This window comes from Eublepharis macularius, chromosome 18 (assembly GCF_028583425.1).
Source record: "Eublepharis macularius isolate TG4126 chromosome 18, MPM_Emac_v1.0, whole genome shotgun sequence".
Classification (NCBI taxonomy): Eukaryota; Metazoa; Chordata; class Lepidosauria; order Squamata; family Eublepharidae; genus Eublepharis; species Eublepharis macularius.
The window spans coordinates 26,966,794-26,983,842 of NC_072807.1; the positions used below are offsets into that span (position 1 = coordinate 26,966,794).

A 17,049-nucleotide genomic window follows, 5' to 3' on the forward strand; every position below is an offset into this window, starting at 1 on the left:
TGTTTCTGGTTCGTAAAACTTCCAAGTGGAGAAGGCCCCTGTAGCAAGTCCCTGAACAACCTGCGCTCATTAATCTTCCTTTCTTAGTCCTGCAAAATGCCTGACACTGCGAGTAAGATTCTACCCCCAAAAATACTCTGTTCAGAGTACCTACCTAGAGGAGGGAAAGAACATGTCTACATAGCTGGGAGGCCCAGAGTGTGTGCGTGTGCATGGTCGTGTGTGCCCACGCACGCGTGTGGCACGTTCCTTCCATCTCCTTCATCACCGCACAGGTTTTCATTCTCATATGGGAATCCATTCTGTGGCTCTCGGACATGCTTCAAAGCATTCCCATCCCCCATTTTGCAGGCTGACAACCGAAAGCGCTGTAAGGAAGAAAACAACGATCATCTCGATGACTTCAAAGCCGCTGAACTTGCCTGGCTCAAGCACAAGCAGCTCAACGAATCGATCATTGTGGCGCTCTTCCAAGGCCAGTTCAAATCAACGGTGCAGTGTCTGACGTGTCACAAGAAGTCCCGGACTTTTGAGGCTTTTATGTATCTGTCCTTGCCCCTCGCATCCACTAGTAAATGCACTCTACAGGTAAGGCCTGTGGGAGAGTTTAGACCAGTGATCAAACCCTTCTTAACACTCCTGACCTTGTGCTGGTGGCATTTCTCGTATCTGTGCTCCCTCCGCCATTTCCCTGACCACAGACAGAAGGTAGCCACCTCACTAGGAGATCCCGATTGAGAGATCGCTCGTCACTCTTTTAGATGAAACCCTTCAAGAGGTTGTTTGCTGCTTCCTGTGGTGGTAGAAGGGTGCTCAAAGGTTACCCTTGATCAGGAAGAGAACACCTGAGCGAGCTGTTAATGTGGGCCAGTGTGGTGGTGTGGTCAGACTAGTATCTGGGAGACGCAGGTTCAAATCCCCATTCTGCCATGGAAGCACATGCGGTGACCGTGGGCCCATCATAGGCTCTCAATCTAACCTACATCACTGGCAGTGAGGAGAGGAGAATGATGTAACCCGCTTTGGGTCCCCCGTGGGGAGAAAGGTGGGATATAAATGACATAAAAATAAATGAATAAATAAAATGAGGATGTTACGCTTCATTGGTGCCTCGCTTTGTAATTCTATGTCTTTCTATACCACCATTTCTTAAAAGTGAAAAATTAATCTCTTGTATACCCAAAATGCAACATATAGGGAATGAGGCATAAGTATATCACTTGCTGATAGCGGAACAGAACCCCCTGTCCTTTAAAAAGAATCAGAGCTCAGGAAGAAAAGCTACAATCCCCAGTAAGCATAAAACATGCAAATATGTGTTTGTTTTCTGTAATATTTTCTGCTCCTAGTGTAAAAATGTGAAAACCTGACACACTGGGCATTTCTGGAATTTCACTGGGCATTGCCTTTGCCTACTTTTAAGTATGTCTGTGTAAACTTGGTTGCTGTTGCCGAATTGTCCAGCCTTGACTACTTGATTCCAATCCCTGAAGTATTGGCTTGCTATCACTTTCAGAATTACAGTCAAGAGGGCTAGAGCCATTCCTCCTTTTTCATTTTTTAAAGGAATGTTTACATTATGCTGGTAGGATGGTGATGAACCTAGATCAGCTGTGAAGTCTGTTCAGAATCCCAACAATTTCATGCCACTCAAATGCCCGTTTGTTCTTTGAATTGAGGCTGTTTTTGTCCTTTCCCCCTCTTCAGGAATGCCTTAGATTATTCTCCAAAGAAGAAAAATTGACTGATAACAACAGATTTTATTGTAGCCATTGCAAGACTCGAAGAGATTCTTTAAAAAAGATAGAAATCTGGAAGCTGCCTCCTGTCCTTTTAGTGCACTTGAAAAGGTAAGGCTTAAAAGCAGGTGTGGTTCTGAACAGAACATGTGAAGTCTAGCCCTTCTGAAAACACTAGGTAGTTTAAGAAAGAAAACAACAAATTCAGAAACATAATCAGTGTCCTGTGCTTTGGTCCTCTCTGGGAGAAGTTAGTGTAGGAAGTTGCGTAGAATACTTTGTACTCTTCAAGCAAGGAGTGCTGGCCGAATGATAAAGAATCCACCACTTGACATGTTTTTCTGGCAAAACTGAGATGTGATCCTACTGTCCTTTCCCTTGCCAAAGTCAATCTGATTATAAACTTTAAATTTTTTAAAAATTATAAACTTCAAATTTAATTAAAAAAAATACACTAGTGGTCTACTCATGCAAAGGACAAACTGAGGAGGCAGTGCTTCAAGGATTACTGTAACAACCACGACATACTGGTGTACATTGAGGAATTCTTTTCACATCTTTTTTTGTGTGGGGGAAGGGCTTGGAACAGTTCCATCCCCCTCCCCCCCCCCCGAGTACCTTGTAGTCTCTGTCATTTGTTTAAAACAATGTTTTTAGCATATTCATATTTTAGCAAATCAAATTCCTTTTGGGTCCCCGCTAGATTTTCCTATGATGGACGATGGAAGCAAAAACTACAAACATCTGTCGATTTCCCTCTGGAAAGCCTTGACCTGTCACAATACATTATTGGTCCAAAAAGCAACTTGAGGAGATACAACCTGTTTGCAGTATCTGTAAGTGACTTAGCACCTTTAAGCCTTGCAGTGCATGATCTATGAGTAACATAGACTAGACATGTAAGGATCTCCACTTTTTATGTTTTTGTGGCTTGGCCTTAACTGATGCTTATTTCATCATTATGATCGTTATATCAGTTTGGGGGTCCGTCATGTTCTGGTTGGGCACTCTTGTGGGGTCTTCTCTCCTTTTGGCATGTCTGCCAATTCATCCATGCATGTGAAAGCTGCAAGGATGCAGGTTCCCCCCTCCCCACTGTAATCTCTGCTTAACCCCTCCTTCCTGCAGCTGGTTAATACATATAAACAGATCAGGGTTTTTTTTAATTCAGCATGAAAGTATGACTAGCTATGGAGCCCTGAGCAAAGGGGACTCTCTAATCTCCAGCTCAATTATTTTTCTCCTTTACAGAATAGCGAGTCTTTGATTTTTGAGTTTTTAGGCCACAGTGGATTACATGATGGCTTCCTAAGCTTCTTCCTGTTCCCTTTAGAATCATTACGGAGGGCTGGATGGAGGACACTACACGGCATACTGCAAAAACGCTGCCAAGCAGCGCTGGTACAAGTTTGACGACCATGAAGTCTCCGATATCTCCTCATCCTCTGTTAAGTCCTCGGCTGCTTATATCCTTTTTTACACTTCTCTTGAACAGCGAGTGGCTGACCTCGTCACATAAAGCAACATTACTGGAGAATATTGGGCCCTGTCTCTCTTTTTTTTTAAATAAATGCACCACAACGCAAGGAGCTGTGACACATATAAGGTCACAGGCTGAGTAAGGAGATGGCTGCCGTGGTTTCTTAGTGAAGACCCTCCTTCCTCTTACCGCTGTTGCTTAACATCCGAAAAGCCAATGGTTAACAAGGCTGTTTAGCGCGAAGCAATTCATTTCAAAAGATTTTATTTTGTAATGCTGCTCCAAAACTATAAATCTAGTTTAGCCATTCCATAGGCATTTAACACACAGGGTTTTTGAGATGTTCCAAAACCCAAAGCATATCTTTTAATTTTCTCTGTCCACGTTTATGGCCTTTTCACACTTCTAACCTTAAGCTTGATTCTACTGTGAATATCCTAGAAATGATGTAAAACAGGTAGGAATGTAATGTGTATATATCGGTTGCATACTTGCACATCCAAACTATTGTATATAAGAGGGTATGTGGTCCTTCAGTGAGCACTACTGGAGTGGGAAGGATTGCTTCTTGTTTTGTCGAAATACTTTAATTCTTACAGATAGGGAAGGGCAGAGCTGTATTTTTCTGTTGAGCTTATATAAATCTGTGCACACACACCTTAATGTATTCTAAAGAACTGAGATGACTTTTCCTTTTTAATATTTAATATAAGAATTTCATGTACTCATGCATTAAAACCTCCAGAAAATTATTTGAAAGTAGACTGTTTAAATGTCTGTTTATTTCAGACTGACAAGCTTGGCTCTAGGGATCCTTGCACAGGGAACAGCAGTCAGTACAGACCTCAGTTTCTTTGAGTAATGAATGGCTGATGACTTTAAGCATCAAGAGAGTAGAGCCTCAACTGAAGTCGGGTTTAACTCTAGCTACCTGGGGAAGGGAGATGGGAGCCCAGGGCAACTTCCACAAGTGTCCCACTTCTTTTCTGAGGTTTATGGGATGTGACAGTCCATTCATCCCTTACCCATTAGTCTATCAAGTCAATCAAGAAAAATTCTTTGCAACTTGACTTTAAGAAAGCTGGTAGCTGTTTGAAGAGCCAGGTTCTTTGTAACCGTGCATTTGTATTAAAGATGACTTATTTCCTCACCTTCTACCTCCAAGTTTTGCAGTAGGTAAGCTAATTTTAAAAAACTACCATTTAGTTCAGCTTGAATTCTGTAACAATAAAAACCAACTCTTCCACTGTGGTTGTCCAGGAACAATTTATTTAACTTGGACTATGCTACGTCATGTGGAACATTCACGAAAATGCGTTCACGTCCATCATCTATTGCTTCATTGCAGAAAACAGCAGCGCTGCCCGGACCGGTTTCTAAATCACTTGCTTATAGTCAAAAAAGAGTGGAAAGAATGCAGATGTGGCTCTTCTTTTAACGATCAATCCGAACTAGACTGGCCGGGTCTGTGCACGCTCATGCTAACAGCGTCACTGCGTCATCCTTGGTTGATCTTTCTTTCTTAACCGTTGTGGTTTTTCACTGGCACAGAGAAACTTTGGTTGCTATAGAACAGGAGATAAGCTGCAGATGTCTGGAGAGCAGATTCTGGCATCTCGCTGATTTGAGAGTCATCGAAGTTGTACCACTTTTGGGAGATGGTGTGTTTGCAGAAGGCAGTGTAATGGCCGCCATCCAGATCTCCAAAGTGGTTCTGCCACAAACAAAAATAGTAAATTAAAGCTCTGAAAGAATAAGTCATTGATTACCAGTAGCACCGTTGGAGGGATTAGGAGAGACTTGGCGCGCTTCAGAAATACAGGGCGTGAGGAAAAACAAAATGTCCACAGGAGCCACCAGAAAGGCAGCTGTGTAAGCAGGAACGGAGATTTCATGCCGTGGTTCATACTTGGCCACTAAGGTCTTCAGCAGCCCCGTTCAAAGTACCCCCTTATTTTTCATAATTCTTTTAAATCATTCTTATCTTACACTTCCTGCAAGGATTCCACGGCAGCACACATGGATATTTATTTGCAGCTTTTCTATCAGAGAAGTCCTCACAGGGGAGCTAGAGAAAGATAATTGACAGCACAATCCAGTGCAGAATTACTACCCTCTAACCCATAGATATCAGTGGGGTTCCACTGTAGAAACTTGGCATAGGATTGCGCCATAAAACTCTTGTGTTGTCCATGTAAACCTAGTAGGATAGGTGAGTCAAAGGGAAAGAGCGGCATGCCTGAGACCAACCAGGGAGATGCACAGATCTGAGAGTTTTCCCAGGGAGACTGATGCATTTTCCTCTCAAGGACGAAAGCAGCTGCAGGAGGGCATGGTTTTGAGCAGACAGATAACAGGGAAGGAAAACTTTAAGTATTCCCCCCCCCCCCCACTGGCTTACGTCTGAACTACCTGCAGATGTTTTATCTCATTGGGGTAGGAGGACTGCAGAACTACACACAAGGAAGGTTCTGTTACCTGTCTAGAAGACTAACATTGGAATCACTTACCACCACAGCAAATAAGTTGTATTTTGGATTTTTCCGAAAGAGTGGATAGATATAAGGGGACAGATCCAAGTTGTTGAGAGGGTAGTAAATGTCCGTTTTCAGTTTTTTCTTGTAACTTCCTTGACAATCAAACCTGAAAATAAAGAAAGGCCCTTTCCGACAATCGAGTCCATTATTTTTTTAGTTGCTTTGCTATGTTGTAAACATCCAAATTAATAGATAGGGTAAAGTGTGTGCACTCGGGGGCGGGGGGGGAAACTGGTGCATATTTCAAGGCCTTCAAACCCAAAGTATATGGAACTGATGAGCTTTGATACAGAGATACACTCATTTTTACAGCGACAGTTCTTTTCTACAAATCAGAGCTTAAAGCCTCTAGGAGAGAGAGGTGGGTTGCCATATTGCACAGACGTTACAGTGCTGTCAAAGTTTTCCTGTTGTGGAACTGAGGAAATGCTATACGTCACTGAGAAAATGCTCCTAAACCAAAGCACAGCAGGATAGCTTTGTCTGTCCCAGATAATGCAATTCAGGTATACCTTCCCTGCTTTCAGCATTACTGGGAACCAGAAATTAACACAAAATATATTCTCAAGTAGCCCCTAACAATAGTTTCAGATGAGGGCATACAGACTCTTTACCCTTAGCTGGTGATGCAAATAACTGACTTATTTCCTATTTTAGTAAAGGGAGCTCTAAACCAGAAGGGTGGATCTTGATCACCTTGATCACACTATAAAAGGGCAGCCAACTAAGGGTTAGTAACAATCCTCCCAGCAAGTGCATGAGATTTTGTGAATAATCCCAAGGGGCAAGGCCTGTGTACCTCTTCAAGTGGAAGATAACCATCTTAGGTGCCTTGGCTATGCTGGCTTTCACTACAGCGTCTCGCTTCGTTCCGCAGCAGGAGCAGGTAATCTGGTTGTTCCAAGTCAGCATGTCTTGCTGGAAGAAGCATTGCAGACATTCCTGGGGACCCAAAAAGTTTCCACGAGACAGCTGAGCATCTTCAGTTTTTTGTGTTTCTGTCATGAAAGCCCGTATGCAGGATGCTATGGTGGTGAAGAAGGGGAGCCACCCAAAGCCTTGGGTTGTATCCTGCCACTCTGCTCAACTAAGTGTGGATCTGCCTTCCGTCTGTGTCCCAAGGAGCCTTCATCCCATTGACCCTTCCTTCAGCAACAGTGGCTCTTCCTCGAGAGGAAAGCTCCCTGCTCTAGAGGAAACTAGTTTTTGGATACTGATTTTGAAAGGCATTTCATCTAAACGACGCCTAGGCGCAAATTCTAAGTGGTTAAATCCAGCCTTTCCAAAAGCAACATACACTGTGAAGCATGCTTGGTGGGGAACAGCATGTACAAAACGGTGCTTATGGTACATGCAGTTCTTGGGGTTGAGTATTTGCAGCTGTTACTGAGAGTGCAACGAGACAGGACGGCGTCCCCACATTCACCCTGGGGATGGCTCCACCACTTTAGGGATAAAATTCCCTCTGCTTACAACAGCTGCAGGAGACAGATCTTGATAGGGACTGTGTTGCAGAGGGAAGGAGGGGTTCCTGTCTCCCCATTCACATGCCATTTTCCAGACTCCAAACACCAGGAGTTTGGGCTTTTGAAAAAGAGGACACCCCCCCTCCCGATGCCATCGTACCTGCTTTTATCAACAGAATTTCATCCCTGAAGTGGCAGAGGCATCTCCATGGTGAACATCACATCTAGTTCGGGGTCTGAGAACCACACAGAAACTACCCAGAGGGGCTGTGAGCCCACATGTAGCACAAAGTACAGGGGAAGGGGGGATGCTAAAAAACGGGTGGAAACTGCCATAGTGCCAGATTTGAGGCTGGGTCGCTTCTTCCAGTACAGTAAGCATTTGGTTTATAGTTTTTTCAAGAGTTGAGTGCGCTGCACATTCATTACCTTGTCATCTTTACGATAACCCTGTAAGGTAGATGATAGTATTTCCCCTCTATTACAGGTTGGTAGGTCTGATGCTGAGAGAGGGAGGGCTTGTCATAAGGACATCCAGTGAATTTGTTAGCAGAAGTGAAATTCGAACCCAGAACCATCTTTTTATGCTTCAGTCTCTTAGCCACTAGCACTATACAAAGAGCCAGTATGATGCAGCGGGGACAGGACTGAGCTAGACTCGAGGACAGCCAGGTTCAAATCCTCACTCTGTCATTGATCTTGCTGACTGAGCTTGGACCTGTCACTCTCAGCCTAACCTACCTTGCAGGGTTGTTTGTGAGGACAAGAGAGAGGGGAACACTCCAGCCTGAGCTCTCTGAAGAAAACAAAACAAAAATCTAACCGACATTCCCCGGTATGAAGAAAGAACGTGCACTTTCTTCCCTTTTCGTTTGGGAAGAAGTCCAGACTTTGTCCATATGATCTGGGTCTGTGCCCAGTGGATTTATTATGCCCACACACAACACTTGGAGGCTGGACAAGTCTGCCTGCTGAACAGAGAGAAGGTGGAAAGGGTAGCTTTTGCTCCACAACATGCATGGGGGGCAAGATCCACTATGGATCACTGCATGGGACTTTTCAGTGTGAGGAGCTAAGCATCCCCATTACAGAGTAAAGATTACTTTTGTGCAGGAAGTGATGGGGGTGAGGAACCACAGGGCAGTAACACAATTATCCCATCATCAAGCATCAAGAAAGAAGGGAACCTGAGCGATATTTCCTTAAGAAGGATGAAGCCATACCTCTAGCGAGCATTCGGTCTCGTAAGGGATAGGGAGAGACAAAACGGTGAAGATCTCTTTCTTGTACGTGTTGTTTTCACATTCCAAACACATGATGTCATAACTAAGGTGTCCTTCAAAAAGTCGGGTGATTATGGAAGACTCGGAGGCAGAAGGCCTCGATTCCCAAGCAGTCGACGTGGTGCCTTGGTTTCTCCTCTTACTCGACTACAAGAAAGAACCAAGCCATGTAGTCAGTCACATTGCGCTCCCACCCCAGTACTATCATCCATTACCAGATCAGAATGATTTCTGAAATCAGAGTAAATTCCACATTCAAAACCCTCTTCCTTCAATCATGGTAAAAAAGCATTTTAAAACACATAATATCCCATTTTACATTCCCCCTCACAGTTTCAAGATGGCTAATGGTTCCCCAAAACCAGTTTATCGTGTGAGAGCCCAAAGCTTATAAAGGATGGTGAAGATTGAACAAATGTCTTCACATGCAACTGAAAGAAACAGTAAGAAGGAATATTATCTAGAGATGGAAAACTCATATTTGCGTCTCAGGATATAGGCCCTCCGCCCCCCTGCCCCCCCGAAACGCTTGCAGCTTAGAAGTTCTTTCCCATCTTTATTTAGCTACCATTGACTTTTCTTTCACCACATCTTGGATTAAAGTCTCCATTGCAAATTTTATTTGTTTAGATACATGTGCTCCACCAAACATCTGAAAGTGCCTTATAGCTGGTCAGACCTCCACTCCGTGCTCCAATGGGCAGGGGCTGTCTAGGGTCTCAGGAAGAGAGGGGTCTTTCCCAGAGCCCTCTAACTCTTTTGAAGTGGAGATGCCAAGGACCGAGGGGCCTCAAAGAAGTTTCTGGAGAGGCAGCATATACATTTTGTTCATAAATAAATTAAATGGAACACTTCATTGGATTTATGCATTAAAATATTTTACCCTGCCTTTCCCACCATCCGTGGCGGCTCAGGGTGAGGACTGTATATAAGAAGGCTTTATGTACAGTTGGACAATTAGTGGCCGGTCTGTACTTTTTTTGTCCTGCCATCTTCCTCTCTCACCGTTTACAGTTCTCCAAGTGACGTTACTCTCAGAGTTGCCTCCCCAGATCTCTGGCATGACACCACTTCTCTACATCTTGCCTTACATCTTGCCTTCTCTCTGCATTCTTTGAGCCTTCTTATCCCTTCTCTTCTGAAATTAAGCCTGAGTAACTGGACTTGGCACTTATTTTTCCTCTGTGTGTCCCTGTCTCCCCCATTTGATGTTAAAATTTCGACTGCAAGCTCCTTCAGACCTGTTGTCTCGCAGTCTATGAAGAGCCACACAGATGGAAGGCCCCACGTAAATATGAACAGCAGCCATGGGCTCGCCTCCCCCCACTGATATGCTCAGTCTGCCTGTGGAACTCATTGCCACCAAACGTTAACGCAAGGCAAGAATATAGCCAGGTGAGAGCACGCAGTGGGGCTCACCTTCTTGAGAGCTTCATGCAGTTCGTTCAATACATAAATCAGAAACTCCTGGGAATCTTGCTGGGCCTTCTTGAGAAAAGTGGGATATCGTTCACCAATAACCAATCTGAATACCTCTGGGGATACGCAGTCAAAGTCCCCGAGCCACATATCGTTCATCAAGTAGGCAAAGGCAGTTGCAATCTCTCCATTCTCCCTTCGAGAACAAAAATGACAGCGCAGAAGAATTATTTAATTTTTAAGCGATGAAATTTTTAAGTGAGGAATTTTTAAAGTGATGAAATACACTTGGAAGAAAAAGACATATTTTCAGATAGGTAGCCCTGTTGGTCTGTGGAAGAACGGTGAGATTTGAGTCCAGTGGCACCTTAGAGAACAAGATTTTCAGGGTATAAACTTTCAAGAGTCAAAGCTCGCTTCTTCAAATACCTTTGAAATAACTATGATCCCACAGGTCCCTAGAATGAGAGTACCTGCCAACCTGTTGTTACCCTAGCAACTAGTATCAAGAAATTGGCCACTTCTACTATACAGTTTAAACCACAAGCCTTTTTGTTGGGATTAATGGACAAAACATTGGAAAATCAGCGCAGTATTTTATTTTTATATAGTATTACTGCAGCTAGGCTTTTGTATGTACAAAAATGGAAAAGTACAGAATTGCCTTCAATTGAGGACTGGATTATGAAAATGACGGAGTTAGCGGAGATGGCTAAACTTACACGTTTCAGCAGAGATAAAACATTGTCTACTTTTTTGGCTCACTGGAAACCCCTTATTGACTTTCTGTGTGAAACGAGGAAAAATGATTTGAAGATTTGTGGTTTTGATTTTTAAGAAGATAAATCTGGGGAAAAATAAATAGAAGGGAGGCAGTAGTAGAAAAGGAAATTTTGGAGAGATTAAAATTTAAAGTATGATGTTTGCTAAAATAAGTGTTTTAGAGAAAAATGGAAAATGAAACATATATTGTTTTATTTCTAATTTCTGTCTTTTTTTCTTTTTTGTATGTTTCTTTCACTATTTCTTTTTTTTCTTTGCCCTTTCTATTGGGCTTTTAACTTTATTGATAAAATTAAAAATTTCTACCAATAAAAAAAAAGAAATTGGTAACTTCAGAACAGTGAGACCAACGTCCCAAAGGCAGGAAGAAAGATCCACTTGCTCGCCAACAACACTTCTTCATTACACTTCTTTCATTAAAAACCACAGTTGTAGAACTCAAGAAACAGCAACTCTGAGCAAAGCTAGTAGCAACGCTTCTGGGCACGGTTTAGATAAAGGTCCCTGGGAATGATGAACGTTCCTGTTTAGGGGCCTTTTCAAATGTTAGTAAGTAGGAAACCCGAATTTGCCATCAAAAGCACAGAGCCAATCCTGGCTCCCTAATAAGTGAACCTTTATGATACAGCTGTTTGCTAATACAAATTTCTCCCCACTAGCTGTCAGGGCTGGATCGAGGGGGGCAGGGGGGGTAGTCTGCCCCCGGCGCCACCAGGGAGGGGGCGCCGGGAGCAGCTGCCAGAGCATGCAGCCGGCAACATGGGCAGCCTTGCAGCCCCCCGCACTGCCTTTTGCCTGCCCAGTAGGACAGGGGGCGGCCGGCTTGCCACACACCTCCTATCCTGCAGGGCAGGCAAAGGGCAGCACAGCCGCCCACGCCATTCGCCTGCCCGACAGGAGAGGGGGCAGCCAGCCGCCCCCTGTCCTGAGGGGCAGGCACATGGCGCAGGCGGCCTCACAACCCCCCGTGCTGCCTTTTGCCTGCCCTGCAGGACAGGGGGCGTGCGGCAAGCTGGCTGCCCCATCCCGCGGGACAGACAAAAGGAAGCATGGAGGGCTGCGAGGCTGCCCGCGCCATGCGCCTGCGGGGAGGCGAATGGCACGGGTGGCTTCCCAGCCCCGCATGCTGCCTCCGCTGCCCTGTGTGATGTCACCAAAATGACATCATCGCGCTGCGCCGGGAGCACGGGGCGCTGGCAGCCCTAGATATTCACATTTTGTATTTTCAATGTGCTTAAAACATTTTAGAAACATAATGGGGAACTCAACTTGAGTCCCTTGCTGCTCTCTGAAATGAAGATATCGTAGACTACAAAGGTGCTCTCTTTCACCACAAACCAGTTTGCTTACTTGTCCAGTGATGTTGTGTACTTGCCAGAAAGGAAATACTCCACCAAGGGGGATACGCTGCAGAGGCACTGGATCACAGCATTCATGTAGCAGGTGTTGCCGAGGTTGCGCAGGCCAGTTAGCCCTTGATACTGTGGGTTGGTCTCCTCCCGGGACTCATCCATAGGCTCATCCGAACTCTCCAAGGAAAGGGCATCCTTGCTGCATTTCCAAAGGCAAACTATTGTCAAACCAGTCTGGCATACAAATAAAAACCATTATGCTACAGAAAGAGTTTTCAAACCTGCAAGCACGATTTCTTTGCCAAGGAAATCTGGCACTGGACAGAGGGTTACTGGGGATGTTAGGGGCACATAGTCCAAATGACAATGGGCTGGCCAAGCAGATCAGGCCTCCCAGATATCTGCTGTTAATTATCCGGATGACCCTGGGGACAGAACCCATCAACAGGGAGATGCTGTGGCTCAGCGGTAGAGCATCTGCTTGGCATGCAGTTCCAGGTTCAATCCTCAGTATCTCCAGTTAAAAGGATCAGGATGTAGACGCTGCAAAGCAGCTCTAAGATCCTGGAGAGCCACGGGTAGTCTCAGTACGCAATATTGACTTTGACGGACCAATAGTTCATTTTTTTATTTTTATTTTTTAAATTTTATTGAAACTATAACACACAAAACATTACAAAACACAAAGTCAGAATTAGCAACAGATAACAATGAAGCAAACAACAACTTATTAAAATACAAGAAGTTATAACTAATTAATTACAGCTCATAAGGAGAGTATTCTTACAATATCTAACATAATGATAACTCATGTATTTGCATACTTATGAAAGAGTTTTAGGCCAGGTAAAGAACTGTTACTTTCAAGATATTCAAAGAATGGAAACCATTTCTCTATAAATAGTCCATTTATAATGAATCACAGTATAAAGCAGCTCCACATATGGAGCAATCTAGGAATGGAGCTATATCTAACTTTTCAAGATAGTAAAAAAGAGCAGGAGTCCAAGAGCACCTATAAGACAAACAAAATTTGTTGGTAGGGTATGTGCTTTCGTGAGTCAGCTCTCTTCTTCAGATACAAAAGCTCATACCTTACCACAAATTTCTTATAGGTGCTACAGACAGATTAACATGGCTAGCCATCTTTTTCTGGATAGGTGCAGCTGCCACTCTGGAAAAAAAACCCACTGTTTCCTCCTAACCAATGGAAAGTTCTACTATCCTATTAGCTAAGCCCACATTTCAACATGTGCTCTATCGTCTATGAATGTTTGGCATCAGAAGTTTAATTGTGTAAGAACAGCCATTTTTAAGCTCAGAAGTTTTTACCTGCTTATTAACAACAGCTTCCCTAAACAAACCAAAATTGCTTCAGCTATCCCCCTGACTTCCTTCTAACCATCATGACATAGTCAGAGAACAAAAAGTATGTTTGTCCCCCGAGATTGCTTGAGCATAGTAAGGGCTATTGTGGGATCTTGAGTAATTCACCGTGAGCCAGGTGGAATCTGGGGTATGGAGAGTGGTATAGGTCAAATGTTTTGGGGGCATACCACTTTGCGGGGGGGAGTGAAGTGGCACCATTAACCACTACTGATTTTAAACAGAGCAAGAGTCCAGTAGTACCTATAAAACTAACAAAATCTGTGGTAGGGTAGGAGGTTTTATAAGTCACAGCCAGGACTTTTTTTCAGCAGGAATGTGGTGGAACGGAGTTCCAGCACCTCTTGAAAATGGTCACATGGCTGGTGGCCCTGCCCCCTGATCTCCAGACAGAGGGGAGTTTAGATTGCCCTCTGTGGAGGGCAATCTAAACTCCCCTCTGTCTGGAGATCAGGGGGCAGGGCCACCAGCCATTTGACCATTTTCGCCGAGGGCAATTTAAACTTTAAAAAACTCCCCCCTTGTTTAAAGTATAAAGTGACGTCATTGTGTGGTTTTGAGTTCCACCACTGAGTTCCACCGCCTCTTTTCCCAGAAAAAAAGCTCTGGTCACAGCTAACTTCTTCAGAGCTGTGTGACTCACGAAAGCTCATACCCTAGCACACATTTTGTTAGTCCTATAGGTGCTACTGGACTCTTGCTCTTTTCTACTGCTACTGATAGACTAACACGGCTACCCACCTTGATTTTAAACAGAGAAGCTTTCATTCCAAAAACAAACTTCCGTTCTTCAAATAGACACTATCACACCAAAAATTTCACAGCGGAAGTTTTAAAATAAGTGATTCGGTAAAATACGTCAGTGCTCGGAGATGTGGCAGTCCACCCAGTTTTGGAACCTTGTGTGCTGTTACTTATCTTCTCATTAACAGACTCCCAACAAGCTTCTGAAAAATACCCTCGTATTCTCCAGAAAATAGTATGAAAACCAATGGTTGAGCATCCAAAGTGGGTTACATTATTCTCTGCGCCTCTAGTTTATCCTCACAACAACCCTGTGAGGTGGGTTAGGCTCCGAGTGCATGACCAAGCAAGCCTCCATAGCAGAGTAGGGATTTGAACTTGGCTTTCCCATATTCTAGTTCCACTCTCTTTCATAATGCAATGGGTCGTGGCTTCATGGGGATATGCCCCTTAAAACAGATGTGTGTGAGCTTCAAAACATGTTTTTTTTTTTTAGGTTTATATCCATATATTTCCCATAAGCAAAGAGCACTCCATTTCCCCAAATCCCCAAATCCAAGCTGACAGCATCCCATCTAAAAATTAATCAGGGTGCTCAGCTCACAAAAACATCCAACTAAAATCCACGACAAAGGAGGATTTGGGATAAAGAGTATAAATGATGAACAAACAGCAGACATTGGCAGGTGTCAAGCAACTGCCCAGATGCCATCCTTCCAAAAGGGAAATCGCCCATTTCCCGAGGGTTAAACCGAGCGGCCCTCCGAACGATCCATTCTAGTTTAATCCTGGCTTTCTTCCTGGCAGTACCTTGGCCTGAGCAGCAGCAACAAAACCAGAGTTCGCAATCCAATCAGAACTTGAATGATTCTGGGTTTCACAAACTAACCAGGATTAAACTAAATCAGTTTTGTGAACAGTTTGGTGAAGATAGTTTTAGATAGGTAGCTGTGTTGGTCTGTAGTAAAAGAGCAATATATAAGTCCAGTAGTGCCTTAGAGACCAGTGCGAATTCCATGATATCCGAGGAAGGGAGCTTTGACTCTCAAAAGCTTATACCTTGGAAATTTTGTTGGTCTTTAAGGTGCTACTGGACTAAAATCTTGCTCATGGTTTTGCATTGTCTGAATGGAGCCACCACCAGAACATGAACACATCTAGGTCTGTGTGGTCTACTGTAACAGCAGCTCTCCAAAGATGTCAGACAGAACAGAAGGTCTTTCCCAACCCCGCTAGCTGAGATCCTTTTCAAGTATAATTCAAACCGCTGCACCTGGGGCCAAATGGCATGGCCCAAGCTCTGCCGCTGAGCTGTGATCCCTGCTCCCGAAGGATCAACCCATTGACTAGTGACCTGAACAGCAAACACCACCTATGCTTTGTCGAAGGCTGCTTAGGAATGCATCCTGGATGGAGCACACACAAACTCCATTACTCAACAATGAGTAATGATGATGATACATTCTTCCATCTACGTATTGTGGTTTCATTGCCTGATTAAACAACATGCTCAGAATTTATCCAAGCTCAAGTACATGCATCCTACCCCAAAGCTGGAGAAATTTCTTCCCGGCTAAGGAACCAAGGCTTGCAGAAAAACCACTAAAGTTGTCAGAAGGCTCCTTTTGGAGCATGGCTTCAAACTTGGCTTAGTAGGGTGGTTGGCAACATGCCAGAGCCTCTGCCTGTGGATGTACTATTCAAGTCTGGAAAAATTGAGGGAAATACGCGTTATCCAGGGCTTTTTTTTCAGCAGGAACACGATGGAACGAAGTTCTGGCACCTCTTGAAAATGGTCACATGGCCAGTGGCCCTGCCTCCTGATCTCCAGACAGAGGGGAGTTTAGATTTCCCTCCGCGCAGCGGTGCAGAGGGCAATCTAAACCCCACTCTGTCTGGAGATCAGGGGGCGGGGCCACTGGCCATGTGACCATTTTCACCGAGGGCGATTTAAACTTTAAAAAGCCCCCCCCCTTGTTCCAGCTGACCCAAAGTGACGTAATTGTGCAGTCCTGAGTTCCACCACCTCTTTTCCCAGAAAAAAAGCCCTGGCTTTATCATAACCCAAGGCCAATTCTAGAGGCTTTCTAACTCTCCAAAGCTGCTTTGAATCCTGCTTTGCAGGAGAATATTTAAAAGAAAGCAAACTTCCCTGTTCAAAAATGCATCCATTTTTTTAAAAAAAATTGCTTCCCCCTAGTGACATACCTAGATCCCCTACAAAAAGCAGAATATATTACTCTATCTCTCCCCACCCTGTCCCAATCACTCGAAAGTAAATTGAATGGTTGATTTTTTTTTTTTATAAAACAGAAACTCACAGAAGACAAAGTATATTGAAGTCATCAGGCGTCTTCATTGACCTGGAAGCCATCTGCTGGCTTGCAAGGAGACAACGTGATGTTTTAACTGGGGTTTGGGGGCACCGGTTTACCTCCGCCTCTTCATTCTGATGCTTGCTTTTTCTGCTTCCTTGTGCAATCACGTTGCCTCATCTTGTTGCTACTTAAGATGACCAAAAATATATGGGCTCTTCACACTTCTCCCTAGCATTCCAATATGGATTCTTCTGGCATCATAAATGGACCTTCTACCATGTTGCTAGGTGACGGCATTTGGATTTTACAAACAAGACAGAAGGCCCAGAAGTTCCGGAACTCAACACTCCCTTTTGCGAAGATTCCATCGTCAGTTGTGTTCCTGCAGCTCAGTGACAGAGCACATGGTCTCAGGTTCAAATCCCTGTCACCTTCACTTGGGGAGCAGCTGTTGCCAAATACTTTCCTGAAAAATACTTTTACTGAGAGCCAGTTTGGTGTAGTGGTTATGAGCGTGGGACTGGAGAGCCGGGTTTGATTCC

General features: G+C 44.1%; 2 protein-coding genes across 4 annotated transcripts in view; one reads left to right on the top strand and one right to left on the bottom strand.

Moving 5' to 3' along the window:
- Positions 1 to 3,981, top strand: part of USP8 (ubiquitin specific peptidase 8) — a 29,922-nt gene extending 25,941 nt beyond the window's left edge. For all 3 annotated transcript variants that reach the window (XM_055002410.1, XM_055002412.1, XM_055002411.1), the window contains 4 exons: positions 352 to 588; positions 1,708 to 1,850; positions 2,443 to 2,575; positions 3,073 to 3,981. In XM_055002410.1, coding sequence (XP_054858385.1) covers positions 352 to 588; positions 1,708 to 1,850; positions 2,443 to 2,575; positions 3,073 to 3,258 — 699 coding nt within the window. In that variant the 3' untranslated portion in view covers positions 3,259 to 3,981. The remainder of the gene's footprint in view (positions 1 to 351; positions 589 to 1,707; positions 1,851 to 2,442; positions 2,576 to 3,072) is intronic.
- A 489-nt stretch (positions 3,982 to 4,470) lies between these two features.
- Positions 4,471 to 16,563, bottom strand: USP50 (ubiquitin specific peptidase 50). The gene is made up of 7 exons (XM_055002413.1): positions 16,511 to 16,563; positions 12,058 to 12,258; positions 9,925 to 10,120; positions 8,446 to 8,652; positions 6,556 to 6,698; positions 5,730 to 5,862; positions 4,471 to 4,933 (listed from the first exon to the last, which is right to left on the bottom strand). The coding sequence occupies exons 1-7, from the start codon at positions 16,561 to 16,563 to the stop codon at positions 4,742 to 4,744; spliced, it is 1,125 nt and encodes a 374-aa protein (XP_054858388.1). The 3' UTR covers positions 4,471 to 4,741.
- Positions 16,564 to 17,049: the final 486 nt, after the last annotated feature.